The sequence below is a fragment of the Saccostrea echinata genome, unplaced genomic scaffold (genome assembly GCF_033153115.1).
Source record: "Saccostrea echinata isolate AGI-Se365-2 ecotype Australia unplaced genomic scaffold, CSIRO_AGI_Sech_v1 ptg000011l, whole genome shotgun sequence".
NCBI classification, from domain to species: domain Eukaryota; kingdom Metazoa; phylum Mollusca; class Bivalvia; order Ostreida; family Ostreidae; genus Saccostrea; species Saccostrea echinata.
In genome coordinates this window covers 3,639,167-3,657,192 of record NW_026889760.1, presented here as the reverse complement: position 1 = coordinate 3,657,192, position 18,026 = coordinate 3,639,167, and the positions used below count along the sequence as shown (strand labels likewise).

Genomic DNA, 18,026 nt, shown 5'->3' with positions numbered 1-18,026 from the left:
TTATTTTCGCCCCATCTTATTTTCCCCCTTTCACATGTTTCACACTTCCAAACTCTTTTGCCCTTAATTCTCCCAGACACAGTTACAGTATTTAATGTAGTTTTGTTTGAAATAACCTCGTTTTAAATTTGTTCACTTCCTAAGAGAGTGAAATGGGCAAAAATAAAGACTGGTGCAAAAATAATATTTTTTTTAGAAATCAAGTAAGAGCCAAAAAGTTAAGTCAGCAGGAAGTACTTTACTTATACATGTATATATGTTTGTATAGATGTACTCTTTTACAAGCCAAAAGGTTCATGAAACAAATATCTTGCAGAATAGTCTGGACAGAATTAACTAATGTAGTTGATGACCCTGTCAGAGGAACCCTGATTCTGCAGAAGTAAGAACATCTATGCATTCATTAATATATTAACTCCAAGCAAATATCCTCAATCAGTTTTAAAAATATTTGAATTAAGTCCAATCTTTAACTATAAATTCTACAATGTCTGCTAGGCCCCCAGTCCCATCCTCTTACAGAACACAAAGCAATCATCTCAGTTTCTTGTTTGACAGATCAGACAATTACTGGAAACAGTTCTTAGACAACTGGGAGTTGCACTTCAATATATCATTTTGTGGATTTCCATAAACTATGCAGATATGTTACAGTAGTGCATTGTTCAATTTATGTATATTATCACAAAGCTGATGAATGTATGTTAGAGTTTGATATATTTGTGGCCTTTAGCATGTTTAGAAATAGGGATGGTCACCTGTACTCGGTATCCATGTTTTTTTTTTCAAATTTACCTGTAAAATACTGTTTCATTCAATTAATACAGGTACCCATATCGGTACTTAATGATTATCCCTTTTTCTATGTATATTCAACGATTCGATTAAATAACAAACCTGAATTGTTTTGAAAATATATAAACTTTATATTTATTTATGCTTATTAATGAAATGATGCATATTGGGCCTTACTTTGTGAGTTGTGTATCTTTTTAATTAATAATGAATGAGAACACATTGCAATGAAATAAAATTGTTAATCACACTGTTTATTCTTTTTTTTTTTTTTTTTGTTCTTACAAAAGATTGCAGATCACATAACAAAATTCCAGAACGCTGATAAATGAAACTGATCACTCCTCTTTCAGTTTTGGTACAATTTCAATAAGACTTAAAATTGATACACAAGTAACGATACTAATTAAAAAAAAAAAGATATTGGTTTTTGATTTTGACAGTGTTGTTACAGTTACTTAAAATAGAAATTTCTTTGAAATTCTTTTAAAACCTTGTTGTAACACCAAGTTCTTCACTTTTATGATTTTATTAACGTTCAAACTCATTAATCAGTGTTTATACTCTGAAACATTGGACAAGTTTTAAGGTGACAGCTACAGGTTTCTTGCTTAATAACAGCTAATAATACTATATAATGAAAAACAAATTATACTGCTATCAGTTGAACAAAAAAGTCTCAATCATACTACCCCTCTACCTTTGGGAGTAGCTTTGAATTTCCAGCCAGCCAACCAGCTGTTTAATCAAATTTCACTAGATTTTATCAATATTTATGTGTATACATGTATACATGTCTGTGTGTTTTCTATCAGTGGTCTATTGTAACCAAACCCCTCTGTAGTATTAAAAAAATCAATGATAATTTTAGAGCAGACAGGTCACACAATGGTGTGATAACATCTCCTGATAATTAACAAATATTCTATTGATCTCTTGTTTATTCCAAGAAAACAATGCTATCATCATGCATGGTACCAATAAAATGTCCCTTTCACTGTCAAAATGGAGAACAAATCTGGTTGTGTCACAGATTACATGTGACAAATAATCCTACCATACACAATGCTAAATTTACAGTGAACCTGCACGCTTCATGCAGTCATTTCAAAGATTTTTTTTTTTCAAAGTCTTTCAACTGATTTCTAATTTTCCAATGGAGTTGTTTCTTTCAGTTAACAAAATGGAAAGAATATTTTAACATGCTCAAAACCATGCAGTGTGCCCTTTATTTTTTTCTTCAAATTTTGTAGAAAAGAAATATACCATTTCAATCTGTGCACCTGCAATTTTATTAGATTTTCAAAGTTTTCACTGTACGTTATCATATGTGATAGCAATAAGTGTAAAATGATTATCCTAATAAATAATAAACTTTGAAACTGAGAAAATCATAGGTCATATTCCAAGGAATACAAAGGTGGTGTATAGTGGCCTTGTATCAAGGTCATTTAGACTAGGTCAAGGTGTGAAGGTCAATTTATATCCAAATGCAATACTTATCAAATCTTAAGTATGATATTTAAGGCAAACTTTAAAGTTAATGTCATTTAAAAGCAATTTAAGGAATATGTATATCACTTATGTGCAATATTTTATGTTCATTTGAATACGCAGCTATGTTAAGGCTGTCCGAAGGCTTAATATGCATTAAAATATACATTTTATTTTGAGCTAGATAATTTCAATTTGTAATCTATGTATCAATTTGCAGTCAACTTGTGATGAGAGTGTAATCAGGTATTAAAACTATGCATTTTTGTGATGTCACATGACTTTGTTGATCACGTGACGGACACTTATACAATGTAAATTTCTAAATGTTGCATAAAAATTGCATCAGCACAAGTGCAAAACAACATTATTGAGAAAAATTTGTCACATAAGTCAATTCATCGTAATCTTTGGTACATAAAAAGTGCTGTGGGCAAGTCTGAATTTTTTTTGTTGAGAAAATATTCCACTAGAAATTCAACTTACCCATATACAAGGGGGCATTTTCCACTGTTTATCGCAATTTATACAAAATAGGATAAATTACATACAATCCCCCAGCAAAACTCAGTTAGAAGAGATACTTCTCTAGTAGATTCACACAGAATATCTTCAATTTATCCTTATTAATCACTTGTGCCAGTCAAATATATACACGATTTATAAATTCTAACTCTGCCCACGGACGTGTAAGGGGGAGCGTTTCACAGTCATTTTTTGTTATTGTTTGAATATATGTATATCAGACAAGTAAAAGGAATAACGATATTAAATTGCAAATGTTCAACATCATAACAGCACACTTAAGCTTAAAGAACAATCCAGATGCTTGAATCAAACAATAACGCTAAAAAATCTTTACATATCACGGGAAAGGAATGTAAAAGTTATGACACTTTCCCGTCAAGTCAGCTCAAGTATGCAGTGACTTGACTTCATATGCTATTATGACGTCATATCTAGGTAGTTCAGAGAAGTTTCTACATTTGGAACAGTTTGATATTTTACGGACAGCCTTATCCTAGCCGCGTATATTTCATTCCTTTTTTAAATCAATGCATTGATGTTTAATATATACACATGTATTATAAAAAAGAAGTCTCTGATTTACAATGACACATTTTCTTTGTGTAATGGTGCGGGCCTGGTTAGCTCAGTCAATAAAGCACCTGACTAGTGATGCAGGGGTCCCCAGTTTGACTCCTAGTCCAGTCATACATTTTCTCCTTCCTGTTACAATTGTAAATAAAACTTCTTCCAAAGTGCAAGAGTACAATGTGGGTTGAATAAATATCACTTTAAAGCCAGAGTCTAAATGCCTTATGAATGTCATCCATTTTGCCTATACTCCTCAAAATAATTATAACTTAAAGTTTGGTAAGCTGAACATGTTGAAGTGTTAACTAATATGACAAATCAAAACATTTTATGCAGTCAATCCCATCTTAACATATCTTACCATATATGTCTATCAAACATATGGTATATCTCCTAAGCACTGGTACAGTTTGTGAGTGTCAACATATCATCAGGGCCTTAAGTCTTTGAATACATAAATATAGGACAAGGAAACTATAAAGCCTCACATCTTCTACATGAAAGAAACTTAAATTCTGCCAATACCTTCACACCTGCAATGGTTCCAGACACTTGTCATCCATAAAGAACCTGTTAACTCAATAGGCATAAAACACTAAAACTGCACATAACCACTGTACGCAGACCAATGAACAGGTAATTAACTGAAACCATTAGACTAATTATGCAAAGATAGTCCAAAATCTCTGAGAAAAAGAATAAATCAAGTATCTAATTTTCTCTGAGGAAAACAAATAACCCTTATATCAGTTTCTAAGTTAACTGTCATCAAATGTTTAAATGTTAAAATCCCTTTGATTTTAACAGCTAGTACATCTTTTTCTTTATCTTTCTTTCTTTCCTTTTTTTTTGGGGGGGGGGGGGGGTATGTATGCAATACTTAAAGCTGAACACGCTTCTTAAAAAGAATCTATCCGCCATATTCGATAGGACTTTCGCTATATCTGAGAGCCCCTATATATAGAGCCGCTCACTTGGTCACTGTTTAGTGTAATCAATTGTCACCGGTGTAGACGGACGTATGCTATACAGCACTTACTAGCGACGAAAATAACTGTGCTTCTTCTAATGCAGGAGAGTAAGATACCAAAGAGATTTACAACAGTTGCACAGGTCAGTGCAGTATACAAACAAACACAAATATACGTGACTGCAATAAAATGTAAACAAAAGTAATGCAAGATAACCAGCACGAACAAGGGTCGCCATTCCACGCCGATACCCGTGACAATAAAGCAGTCAGGTGTAACGAATGCGAAGAGTATACCTTGGTGCTGTTATCTTAGATAGTAATATCGTAAATGGCGTATGCCTATTTACGAGTCGTGTTCAGCTTTAAGATGTATTTTAGCACCAACTCTTCTTCCTTCTGCGACTATAAATGACATCACTTCCAATGAGACTTCCCAGTTAGACATTCAAAATGTTCAAAGCATTACAAACTTAGGAAGTCATTTATGTGTCGGTGGATTGGCTAATGGGGTATGATGAATATTGTTGCCAGTTTGCATGATCACAGTGTAGCCACCCATAAATTATAATGCAAGGCCAATCTACTAAAAATTGAGAGTGTATAATTATTTTCATATTTTGTGTGATAATATGAGCTGCACAAGAAGATACTTCCTAAGGATTTTATTGTCAATATAAATATCACAGTAAATTAAAACTCCAATACACAATTGTCCATAATTTTACTGCATTGCCCAGAGAATTTTGTGTATACATGCAAATATGGTATTTTATTATATGGTATAATTCAATTCAAACTGCATAATGCTTTATCTATAATTGCAAAATGTATTATGTTCAAATCCACTATCGTATTCTCAGAGTTTCATGGAAAAGCTGGTGGGTGTTTCCTATAAGCACCAATATTATGTTACATCTTTGTCATGAAATGTCAACAAAGTGCAGTGGGGAGCATCAGAACTTGAAGAAAATCAATTACATTTTTAATATTTCTGACCTTTAGGTTAACCCTCCCCAGGATATTAAAAGGGCTTGCCGCCTACTAAGACTGTGGGAAATTGCATGCATTCTTTGGATTTGGTTTGAACAAATAAATAATCAAATACTATTCTTTTAGATACATACTCACTCTATCATTAATTCAATTATTGCTTATTTAAAGAGGACAAGCTCAAGACAACCTATAGAAAATGTTCAAAATAAATCTTTAATTCTTTTAATGCTAGTTCTTATTAACTAATGCTAGCTATTTTAATTTCTAAGTGAACATACATGTATGTGTAGTCTCTGCAGTCTCATTATCTCAAAAACCCACAGATATTTGGAATTTTTTCCTTAATGGTCCCATCAAGTTCGAGATAACATAAGATTGTACATTATAATAGAATTAAACCACTAAGAAATATTTTGTATTAGTCCGAGTATATATATCATGTACATTGTTCAATTAGATTTTAACTACTGGTAAGTCTTTTTAATTACGTTTTAGAAATGTTTTCCTCTTAGCTGACTATAGGGTAACGGAGAAAATAATCCTGAATGTTTCAATTCTCTATATATACTTTTATACCTGCAAATTTCATAATTCTCAAAATTGATTTCATCAAAGAAATGCATTAAATATAACACAATACGAGAGTTGTCTGGTTAAATCGTGGACAAGTAGTCTAGAGTGAAAAAAATAATTAACACAGCTTTCTAAAATTTATAGTTAAAAATATGAATAGTATGTTATTTGTCATATATATGAAATGCTTGATCAATGCACTGGCAGATTCAGAGAGGGGGCAGCCCCCCTTCCCCCACCCTCCCCCCTTGTACCCAAAAATTTAGCAAAGTTGAAAACATAATTTTTTTGGTTGTAACTTGTTAGATATTAATCATCTTGTTCATAAAGTATATCTAAACTTACACACAAAACTGATCTAAAAAAATCCTAAATCCTGGAATCTTCCAGGGGCTTTGTCCCTGGTCCCCCACCAGGGCTTTGACACACTGGGAGCCTAAAGGTGGTCCTCAGACCCTAGGGCTGCTGCCACCCCACCCTACCCCCCTTTAAGGAATCCTGAATCCACCACTGACATGTACTACTTGTAATTAACTCTCAGGTAATATGATAACCCCTGGAATTATATCATGTTAAAAAATATGGCTAATTCATGCATTTTTCATATTTTCAATCAAAAGCCCCCTTACTTGATATTAATCAATAACCCCCAGAAATAAAATATTTTAAGCAACAAAAATAGGTAATGTACCTTTAAAACTTCAATCAATACATGTAGCATTCACTCTAATATTCTCAAAGGAAAATCCTAGCTACCTGAATGATAGAAAATATCTCAATGGAAAGTTAATCCCATTCAACCATAATATAAGAAACATGGGGCCATATAAAATCCATCAGTTAAAGCTCTATTAGACCACAACTGTGGATGAAAAGTCAATCAATATGCTTAGATCTTTAAAGATACTTAAGGTTTTCTGACCATAAATTACAGCGTGTAAGAAATTTCAGCACCCCTTTATCTTTTTGGAGAGGATTGATAACATTTTTTATGCCTATACCTTATTTACGCCAATTGTAGTCCAAACTTAACGTAGAACCTACGTCGTATTACGTCATAGAAACGTTTTTGCTATGTCTGATCGAATCCGGTTTTAAAATTATACGTAGCGTAAATATCCGGTGAAATGTCAAACGACAACAACAATTTGAACAAACAAAATGAGATCGAAAGGGGGCCGTTTTATTAAGAAAAGTCATATTAAACGATTAAAGAAATTGGAAGAAACAAGAAGAATACGCTTTTATAATACCGAAAAAGACCATGCATACTCTAAATCTGCAGACGATAATGCCAATGGTTGTGACATACGTATGGTAGAGCGGGAAGAAGTAGTTGAAAATGCGGTAAGTTTTTTTTTTTTTTTTTTTGGCACGCGAGCAACTATCAGTGACTATTAAGTGGAGTTATAACAATTATGTGACAAACTTAAACAGATCTTGAATTTTATTAAAATAACAGGAAAGTTGGCGAGAAGGGCGAAGGATAGTAGAGTTGGGCGTTTTAGCAGACGGACTAAAGGCTTGTGAACTGTGCAGCCAACCTCTTCATCTGTTGAATTGTGTTGGGGAGAGAAACTTCGGGCTTGCCCAGTTTTTGGATGTGAAATGTGGTTATACTGAGTGTGGATTTGTAAATGCAATACCAACGGGGTCACGCCATTTCACCGACAGAGGAGGATATGCCTGGGATGTCAATACCAAATTAGCAGCTGGTAGGAAAAACCTTTGGAAGATTAAACTTATATTATATATAAAGACTACAGAATGAGGCTAGGTTTATGATCCACAACATATTTCTTCTGCTAAATCTCAAATACAGCTGAATTATTTCATTTTACACATTTAAAAAAATATGGGTTTTTTTTTTTTTTAAAAGTTGATTACGGTACCAGTGTATGGCACAGTTTCATTATTGCATATACTTAATTATCATAATTTACAATAGCAACTGGGTAGAAAAAAATACAATACATACAAAAAAAAATACATTTTTTTTTCTATGTAACTTTATGATGAGTTATGATAAGTTAACAAGCCAGAGGTAATTTTCTGTACACCTGGTCTAAAGTAGAGTGTAAATAACATGTTGTCACTATGAAATTGAATGAAGCAGTCTCTCTAGCAAAAGTAGAAACATTATGTCAATGATGCTTTTTAGCACACAGTAAATTCTATCAATGGGTTGATACACAATAGATTTGAAGTAGGTATTGAATAATCTATTTGTTTACTTAGGAAATGAATTTGTTATCTGGGTCCAATCAAGGATATGTATAGAGGTTTACCTTGGGTTGCATTCCACACACCCTTTAGCCTTTGGCCTAGATAACTTGTATTATTCCTATACTATGTGCAATTCAAGGAATGATAAATGGTGGATTTGGAGAGACTCATATTAGTAACCTCCTTGCTGCTCTGAACATACCTCCCATCAGTTATAACAGCTTGAAAGCCAGAGAGAGGGAAGTAGGGCAAAAACTATTGGAAATGGCTACTGAATCATGTAAAAAACATCTGACGGAAGAGGCTGAGCTGTACGTATTTTACTAGCTATTGTCAAATAACATTAAATACTGAACCATATATTTAGAATTCAGTTGATCAGATATTCTTATTTAGATCTGAAAGACTAGTCTAACCAATATTATATGGCAAGACAAACCTTAATACGGCCAAAATATGTTGCATAATAATAAATTATTTGGAAAAAAAGTTTATACTAGTTTAATTTTTTAAGAATGTCTGTGTCTTTGTATTGACAGGAGTAATGGGGAAATATCAGCTAGCTTCGATGGAGCATGGCAAAAACGTGGCACTGGAAGAGCTTACAATAGTTTATCTGGTAAATATTTTATATTATGTAACATACCAGTATTGTATTATTGTTTAGTATATGTTTGCCATAATCATATTTCACTGCATCAAGAAGCAACAAGAAATAATTGGTTTTTAAAATGAATAACTTCTTCCTAAAAAAAGATGTATTTTCAAATACAAAAACTCTAATGCCCAATCATTGTTTGGAATAGATTGTAAGAATTCCCTTTCAATGTAGTTACAAAGTTTTCATTTTTACTTTTCAGGCCATGCTTCCTTGATAGGAGAGAAAACAGGAAAATGTATTGGGTTCGGAGTAAAGTCATCCCATTGTAAAGTTTGCTCTACAGCCTCTAGTTCTGACCAAATGCCAAAAGAACACACTTGTAGCAAAAATTGGACAGGGACATCAAAGGGAATGGAACCTGCTTTAGCATGTGATATGTTACAAGATGTCATCAATCAGGGTCATAGAGTAGGTAAAGACTAAACAATATTTATTGTACATGTATATCATTAGTTGCTCATAATATATTCAGTTAGGCCATCTTAAAAAAAATGTTTGTTTGCTCTCTCCCAACCGATTGACTAAAAACATCCCAACTTAAAACTTTTTTAACCTCCAGTAAACTATTTATTTATTATTCCAAAAGTTTTCTCATCCCATTAATAGTTATTTTAACTCTTTATTTGCAAGTCTTTCTGATTAATAGAAAATACTCCTTCCTACCTACCATTTTTTTAAAATTCTAAGTCAGGAGAGGGCAAGCAAACAATTTTTTAAAAGTTGACCTTATTTTGACAAGAAATGGACTTATGGACTTATTATTCACAATTTTTCTTTTTTCCCCAAGGTATCAACACTGATAATGGATAATGACTCCACCACCATTTCTAGGGTTAAGGCTATTGTAGACCCATCAATTTCAAAGAAAACAGATAGCAACCATATCAGGAAATCTTTCACTTCGGCCTTAATCAACCTCAGCAATGAACACAGACAACTCAAAAACCAAAAAGTCAGAACACACATTGAGCGCTGTTTCATGTTTAGCCTACATCAGAATCAGGAAAATCCAGAACAACTTGGAAGTGCTCTAGAGGCAATTGTACCCCATTTGTATGGTATTTAAATTTATTTAAATTTATCCATGAATATTTTGAACAATTCTATTTACCAGGTGTGCAATATAATGTTTTCAATCACTTTTCAGTACCACAGGACCGTCAAGATTGCTTTATATCCATGTTATTTATATGAAGCAAATTTTATCAATATTTTGATGCATTTGTAACACAATTGTGCATGACATTTTGCCAAGTAATATATTGAATCATTTTATTCAGGTGAACACCAGTCCTGTGGTAATTGGTGTAGGAGTGCAGAAAAAGGCTACAAACCCAAAAACCTACCTTTTGGCAAACCCTTATCTGATTTAAATTTGAGAATGTCTCTAGAGGATTTAATTTCAAAATTTGTGTTAAAATCTGACATTCTATGCAAACTAGGATCCTCTCAAGCCAATGAGAATTTTAATCATATGGTGTCCAGCAAAGCTCCAAAGAGAATGTAAGTACATGTATACTCTGATTTTCAATACCTTTGAAGTGTGAATGTACATACATGTATGCAATGATTATTTAACCCTACACCCCCACATCCTTCAAAAATATGGTAATATGGAAAACTTCTTTGCTAAAAATTCAGGTGTTACAGTGGCTCAGAAAGTCTAGTGTCTCGTGTATCAGCAACAGTATGTCAGAAAAATGAAGGCCATAATTATTTGTTGAAGGTAAGTATATAACTAGTCAGGTTCCTGATAACATTTTGGTATATATATATATATATATATATATATATATATATATATATATATATATATATATATATATATATATATATATATATGTATATAATTTTGTGACTGATTTTTGTATCTTTGTAAAATGTTAACTCAATATCGAATTGCACATAGTACATAAATTTTTACATTTTAGCTGAACAAAAACTGCTGCCTCAGTCCAGGTACATTTACAAGAAAACACACAATTAAGCTGGCCAACAAACTCAAACGGAAAAGACTTTTGCAGAGATCATCAAAGTACAAAAGACGCAGGCTTGAGCTCAGATCAAACCGCAGTTCTAGAAATGCAGTGAAGACTGTCCTTGAAGGTAAACTTATATGCATATTTTATGATGAATTAATTATGCCATTCTGTATTTTAAGTACAAAGTGAATAATTATGTTTTAAAAAAGGATGCTTGTCTGAAGGCCATGACATGCATCCAAAATTGATATATCCCAAATGATATGTTGTTAATTTAATACATGTATTACATGTTTTATATTTTCAATCAGGTGACACCTACAGCACCAATATTGAATTACAGGACCACACTGATATTGAGGAAATAAGTGTTTTGCCTGAAAAGCATCTAACAGCTCAGCAGCCTTTTATGTTCTTTGACTTGGAAACAACAGGACTAGGTGTGTGAATAATTTTGCTTGAATAATTTGGTTAACTGTGGAAACAATACAGATGCAACATCTTTGTTTTGGGCATATATATTTCATATCTGCAAATTTTGAAGAAAAAAAAATCATTTTACTTCTCCACAAGAAGTTTTGATATCTTTATGCAAAATAATATATAGCAATTATTCATCCTAAGCACTTCAGTGTGTTGTAGTGTGACATATTTTCAGTCTAAAGACAATTTTTTTGCAGAGACTAAAAAAAAAGTGTGGAATTGTAAAAAAAAAAAAGAAAAAAAAAAGAAAAAAAAAAAAAGGCAGAAGCAGAACTTCGTGAAATCTTATTGAAAAAAAAAATTGTTTTATTGAATGATTTAGTACCTCAGATGTATAATTAAAATGTCTCAATGTGTTCCATTACAGGGCGTACTTCAGATATCATTCAGATAGCAGCTGTCTGCAGTGATAAAACTTTTAATACATATGTATTCCCTACTAAGCCCATAAGTCCTGGTGCATCATCAGCCACTGGTTTGAGTTTCAAAGATGGAAAACTACTTCTCCAGGAAAAAAGCATTGAAGCAGTTAAGCAAAAGGATGGTCTGTTACAATTTCTTGCATTTGTGAAGAAATTTACTTATCCTTGCATCGTAGGACATAATATTAAAAACTTTGATGTGCCTGTCCTCATTAATTCTTTGGAAAAATATGGTCTTTGTGAAACTTTAAACCGAAGTATTTCAGGTTTTGTTGATACGTTAGTTATTGCAAGATCATTGTACAAAAAGGATGAAGTAAATGGAAGTTTTTCTCAGCAGTCCCTCATTAAATGTTTGTTAGGCAAAGAATATGCAGCACATAATGCATTAGAAGATGTTGTTGCATTGCGGGAACTGTTTGAACATTTCAGTCTGAATGAAAATCAATTAAATGATTTTGTTTTCCAACTGTCTTATTTTGCTTGTAAATCTAGTCTCCATGCATTAGTTGAGAAAAAGGTAATTTCACAAAATGTGTGCAACAAACTTGCTGCTTGTTCCCTAGGGATGTCTCAGCTAAGGAAAATTCACAACCGTGATGATATGAATGGTATTGCTAGCATTTTAAAAGAGTGCAAGATTGCAAAGAAATGTTCCATTGCCAACAAAATAATAAAATTCCTTGATGATTTGTCATCGGAAGCATAGGTGGCAGGATCTGTTCAAAGATTGATAGTGCTTATATCATGATGTGTACTGGTATTGAACATTTTGTGCATAGTAGTTGGAATTTTTAATTTTTGCTAATTATGTGAGAAATTTTAAATACCAGTTGTTGAACTTAATCATTTTTGTGCAAAATATTGCATATTTTCAAGATATGAACGTTTTCTATTGTATACTTGTCAGATAGGTGCAGAGTACTTGGATTTTAATTTTTCATATTTGTGAGAAAAATAAAATTTCTTGAATTTAGTCACTTTAATGCAAAACATGTTTATAGGTTACCATGTATATTGATGGTATGACTCACCTCCTAGAGTTATCAGAATAGAAACTTTTTAAAAAAAAAAATTGTGAGAAATACTAGTAACGGTACTGTTCACACAAAAGGAAATCTGGCCCATTTGCTGTCACATTGACAGTTTTCCCTTGTTCATTAGTATTTTGATGGTTGCTGTATAGAAATAATTTTTTCTTTTAAATATTATTCTTTAATAAAAAGATACATTTTCTGATAAATATTTACGAAGTGAAACAGAAAATATCCTTAAAACAGTCTTTATCACCAAATGTTGTGTAAGTGCAAAAAGGTCAACAGAAGTTGTACTAATAAATTGACATATTTTTCGTAAGTTAGTAAGGCAACATGTATATTTTAATCACTTTTTATCATCATTTAAGTATGTTCTTCATCATATTAAAGATTAAAAATCCTGTGACAAAGACTTTTGAATTTTTTTTACAATTTTAGTATGTTAGGTTGACTAAAAATCCTTTGAAAATAATGAGCCTCTTTGCATACATTTGTTGAAATGTGGGTTTATCTCTTAGAAAATTTGAAAAAAATGAATGAATTCCTGATCAATTTTACAAAATAGTGTCCAGTCAATAAAATCAGTTAATTTTGATATTCACAACGGTGTTTTTGTTATTTTTTATATCATTTTTGTGTCTTAATTGCAACACTCAATATCGCTGAAAATATAGAGTTACAGTGTATAATATGATACCAAGTTACACAAGTTGCACTGTATTTAATAACAAGGAAAGACACCATTTATTTTAAACTGATTAATAAGCAAATGCTAATAAATCATTTTAAAAAGTTTGAAAATCCTGTGACAAAGACTTTTCCGACATAGGTTCTACCTTAAGCAATTTTGTAGCTAAAAGAGTGAGTGTCTTTCATAAACATTCATTTCAAAGTTTTCATAAAAAATATAAGGAAATTATTTGAATTTGTAGACATGATTGATTCATGAATCATTTTGTTCCTTTAAAAATTTAATAAAAAAAAAATTTAACACAGGCATGCACTAAACTGTTTTTGCCAATCTGTTATGTATACAGTGAAACATGGTTACAGTGCTTAATATGAATTCATGCTTACAAGATTTAATGATGTCAGATGTAACATTAATTACTCCACATGGAGTAAGCTCTAAGAGTGAACTCCTTATACTGAAGAAGATGAAGACAAATTAAAGGTAAAAACTGAAAAATTTTTGTCCCCTGGCCCTGTTGTATGTGTGTTTTAATTACTGTATAGTTACCTAATCTAGGCATAATTCTCTCTCCCCCTCAGAAGTTTTAGAAGCTAATACCATATGCAATTTAATAAAAAGTTAAGAGTTAAAACACAACCTTAATGTTACTTGAACGACTCCTTGTCAGATATTATTTTTGATTACATATACCCCTCTTGAGACCAGGACCTAGTCATATAATCACACTTCCTGTACACGTATCTTGTCATTAATGATAAACTGTCAAATTATTAAAAGTTCTTTTCTGCATGTATTTTGGGGGGCATTTTAACCACACACTTATTATTAGATTTTCATGAAATTCTTGTTTTCTTGATCACCTCCTTAAATTAAAAATTATCTGCATGTTGTTTCTTCACTATGTCTGCACTGTACATTATTCATGTTTTAGTAGCTACAGAATATTTAGAATGCATTCTTAATTTTTAGCATATTTATACTAGTACCTGTCCTAAATAGATATTTTTAATTATTTTTTTTTTGGGGGGGGGGGGGGGGTGAGGGGGGGTTATGGACAGTCCAAATGGTTGAGCTGGGAAAAGGAGGGAGCCAACCATGCAATAATTTTTCAAAGACTTATGAAAAACAGCTGTTCCCTGTTATCATGGTACAATGAAAGTATGGTACATGTTAAAGTTGGAGAAACCTTTGCATGCCACTTCTTGATTTGTCCATAATTATCAAAAGTTAATTCCTCGTAAATTCTTGTCTTGACCATTAAACAAAGGAGAAATTGCCCTGAAGAGCCAATCTTTAGCAAAGCTAGAGTCTCTATACAAAGATAAATTACAAAAGCCGACTAACTAATTGAGCTGAACTACCTGGTAATAAAGTCATTGATTCCGGATTATATCTTTGCCTCCTGTTAATTGAATAATTGATTTGAGTATACTATATTGTCAACCGCTTTGAATATGATCCATCCTTTTGTTTAGAAATAGACCCAAGTTTACATACTTGGAATCTTTTTATTTATTTTTTGAAAACACTATTAAAAATTTAAAAGCATTGTTTGTGCTGAAGAATAGACAATTGATTGACAAAATCTATAAAATACATAATATAACTATTTACAAAACAGCTGATAAACATAAAAGAGCAAATTAAGTATTAGCTAGTATATAAACTAGATTAGACATGGTATATTTTGCTTCTATTTTTCTTTCTTTCTTACATTTTGTTAATAATCTGTTGATGTAACCTTCCAATGATAGTGTATATAAACAAGAAAAAGATTTTTAATCAATGATGCATATATGCCATAGGTCTTTGCTGAGTGTTGCAGTTAAATGACAGGTGATACTCCCACATGTGTGCATGTGTAAATTTCATGACTGAAATTCAATGTGTCACCTTCTACAGCACATGAACACAACCCAATGATCTATTATTAATGAACACATTAAGATGAATAAAAAGGACAGCTAAATTCTTCAATTCCTTTTGACAATTGCTGAATACTTTCAAATGCCTTCAAAAAACTCTCTGAGATTCAATCTACAGTGACAAGCATTGATTATTTTTATTCCTCTGAGGTAACATTTTTCAAATTTCTTTTGCACAATACCAGACAGCAAACATATCTGTTAAATTCTTTTAAACACAAAATTAAATATTAGTCCATTCAGCATGTTCAGCATCTAGGAATACACATATAAACAACATTTCCTTAATGCCACTGTCATAAGCACTGATCATCACATCCTGGTTTATAAGTAAAAATATATTTTTTTCACTGTTTGCTCTCTCCTTTCTTCTTACTGTTATCAAGTGATTTCGAACACTCTCACTATTTGTTTTGTAAATTATGCTATAAAATTATTTGATTATCAAGGAATGAATTTTTTCCTATCATTCTACTTGGGTAATTGATATCACCCTCAGATGTTCATGTCAGCAGTAAATACAATTTATTATACTATATATATAAAACATGCTTACAACTATACAATTGTCAATAATGATTTCATACCATTTTAGAGTAATCAATTAATTCTCTAAAAATTAAATAATGAATTCAGAATCACAAATGACACTTAATATCTGAAGTCATGGACAAATGGAGAACTGTTAATTTCTTCTAGTATACATGTGATGGCAGGTCTTTCGTTTATTTCATGTTGAACTTCATTACTCTTGACGAGTGGAATGAAAAAAGCCTTATATAAAGAAGCAATTAAAACAAAAAGGGGGTGAAAATCAACTTACAAGACCATGAACGCCCACAACAATTGATAACAACTTATCAAACATCTGATATCCCAAAACTTATGAACAGGTTTGTATATTCTTAGCAATTCAATATTAATGATCACAATTAAATGACATGGTTAACAAAATAGAGAACCAAAATCCAAGCATAACTTAAAATTTCTTGTTCCCAAATATTCTCTATTAATCAACACAATTAAGACCTGTTGAAGTGTGTTACTAACAAACACAAAAACTCAGGTAAGTTATTAACCTCGAGCTCTGTCCATATATGTGTTGGTGGAGGTTATGAACCTATAATGTCTGGTTATTGTGTCATTATGTAACCCTTCATTGTACATGTGCAGTAAATATATCTTAATTTACTAATGGGTACGTAATATGTATGAATTATATCATTATTAATGGATACACTATTTTGCGTAAGCAGTGTAGGAAAGGTGTGGGCTGCATACAATACCTATTAATTAGATTTTCACATTAAATATTATACCCTGCATAAGAGTATAACAAAACAGTCTAATGATCATTATTATCTGCAACATTCATTGTGAAGGTGAACGTGGTCCATTACTAAATAACGGTCAATAAAAAAAAACGTTGTTCATGAGGTCAAGTTAATCTGAAGCATCTGCCAGTCTAATCCCCCATCCCTGTACAATATGATTTCACATGGTGTCATTTGGAAAAGAAATTACTCTAACCCACAATCAATACATCCGATAGAAATATATTTTCTCTAAAGGCTTGTGCAATTCTGTCACTGCATGTGAATATAACTGACAGAAGTTTTTTTTCTTTCTTTCTTTTCTTTTTTAAATGCAATTCACAGTTTCTGATCTGCAACCCTACAGTGTACGTCAAAACTAAAAGCTTTATGGAATCACATTGTCTTAGGATGTCATTTTTAAGGGTTAACCAAAGCACAACATGAATTACATAAGGTCAACTATACAAGGGTTACCTACTATATTAATTAATAGTGTCTTTAATCTTACAATGATTGGTATGCCACAGTTACATTTAAATCTCAAGGAACTATAGGTTTAGTCCATCTTCGTGATACGGATTAATGAAACTGTCATCACATCGTCGTCTTTATAATACAACAAAGGATTCAACGCTTGGTTTACCCTGTTATCTAGCCTTTAACATTTGGGTAAAAAATATGTGTAAAATGTACATCCTTAATTGAAAATATAATGGCCTACATGTTAAAACACATCTTTCATCATGTAAGCATTTGTTATTGCAAATATGAATAATCCCCCGGGACATTGATGATTTAATCTGGGTATTTAAAAGAAGATGAAATATAAAAAAAATAAAACGTAGAGGAAAATTCATGTACGATGTCTTCTAGTTGCATATGAAAGTGTGACAGAGGAATGGAGAACTGATACTTACGTTCCCAGGGTCCGCTTGAAGTCATATTTCTTCCGAACATCCGATTCCTTTGAATGTTTCTTATCCGTTTCATGCTTTTTACCAAAAAGTGGCATATTTAATCGTTCTAAAGAATTAAATCACACCGGATAATTCATTGACTCAGTCATTTGGTTCCCTCTATCTCATGAATGTTTTTCTACTTTCTCACTTCACTCGTGACGTCACAGAAAATGGCGTGTATTTGCATAAGTAGGCTACACGCTCCGATTGCGCATCTGTTTATTGTACTGCCATGGAAACTGTTATATCAAGTCTACTGGAAAAAGTCGCATGCTTGTGGATACGGGTGTGGATTATGATTGCTTATGCTATTAATAGATTTAAACCAATTGAGCAATATAAATTATGAAATACCTGAATGGTTACATATCAAGTTTCCAATTTTAATTCATTGC

The 18,026-nt window shown here is 32.0% G+C and overlaps 2 protein-coding genes across 2 annotated transcripts in view; one reads left to right on the top strand and one right to left on the bottom strand.

Annotated features, from left to right (window-relative positions):
- The window catches only part of LOC133184820 (calcium/calmodulin-dependent protein kinase type 1-like), a 67,574-nt gene extending 49,765 nt beyond the window's left edge, over positions 1-17,809 (bottom strand). The window contains exon 1 of the mRNA XM_061319903.1: positions 17,590-17,809. Coding sequence (XP_061175887.1) covers positions 17,590-17,684 — 95 coding nt within the window. The 5' untranslated portion in view covers positions 17,685-17,809. The remainder of the gene's footprint in view (positions 1-17,589) is intronic.
- LOC133184941 (uncharacterized) lies at positions 7,476-12,457 on the top strand. The gene is made up of 10 exons (XM_061320011.1): positions 7,476-7,641; positions 8,292-8,463; positions 8,692-8,771; positions 9,013-9,221; positions 9,601-9,871; positions 10,094-10,316; positions 10,455-10,539; positions 10,745-10,919; positions 11,107-11,235; positions 11,646-12,457. Exons 2-10 carry the CDS (start codon positions 8,294-8,296, stop codon positions 12,407-12,409), a joined length of 2,106 nt encoding a protein of 701 aa, XP_061175995.1. The 5' UTR covers positions 7,476-7,641; positions 8,292-8,293; the 3' UTR covers positions 12,410-12,457.
- Positions 17,810-18,026: the final 217 nt, after the last annotated feature.

Excerpts from the sequence above, each read along its gene's own strand:
- LOC133184941 (XM_061320011.1), top strand. The coding sequence starts at position 8,294 with ATGATAAATGGTGGATTTGGAGAGACTCATATTAGTAACCTCCTTGCT. Across the intron at positions 9,872-10,093 it reads AATTGTACCCCATTTGTATG|GTGAACACCAGTCCTGTGGT; the intron begins GTATTTAAATTT and ends CATTTTATTCAG. Across the intron at positions 11,236-11,645 it reads CTTGGAAACAACAGGACTAG|GGCGTACTTCAGATATCATT; the intron begins GTGTGTGAATAA and ends GTTCCATTACAG.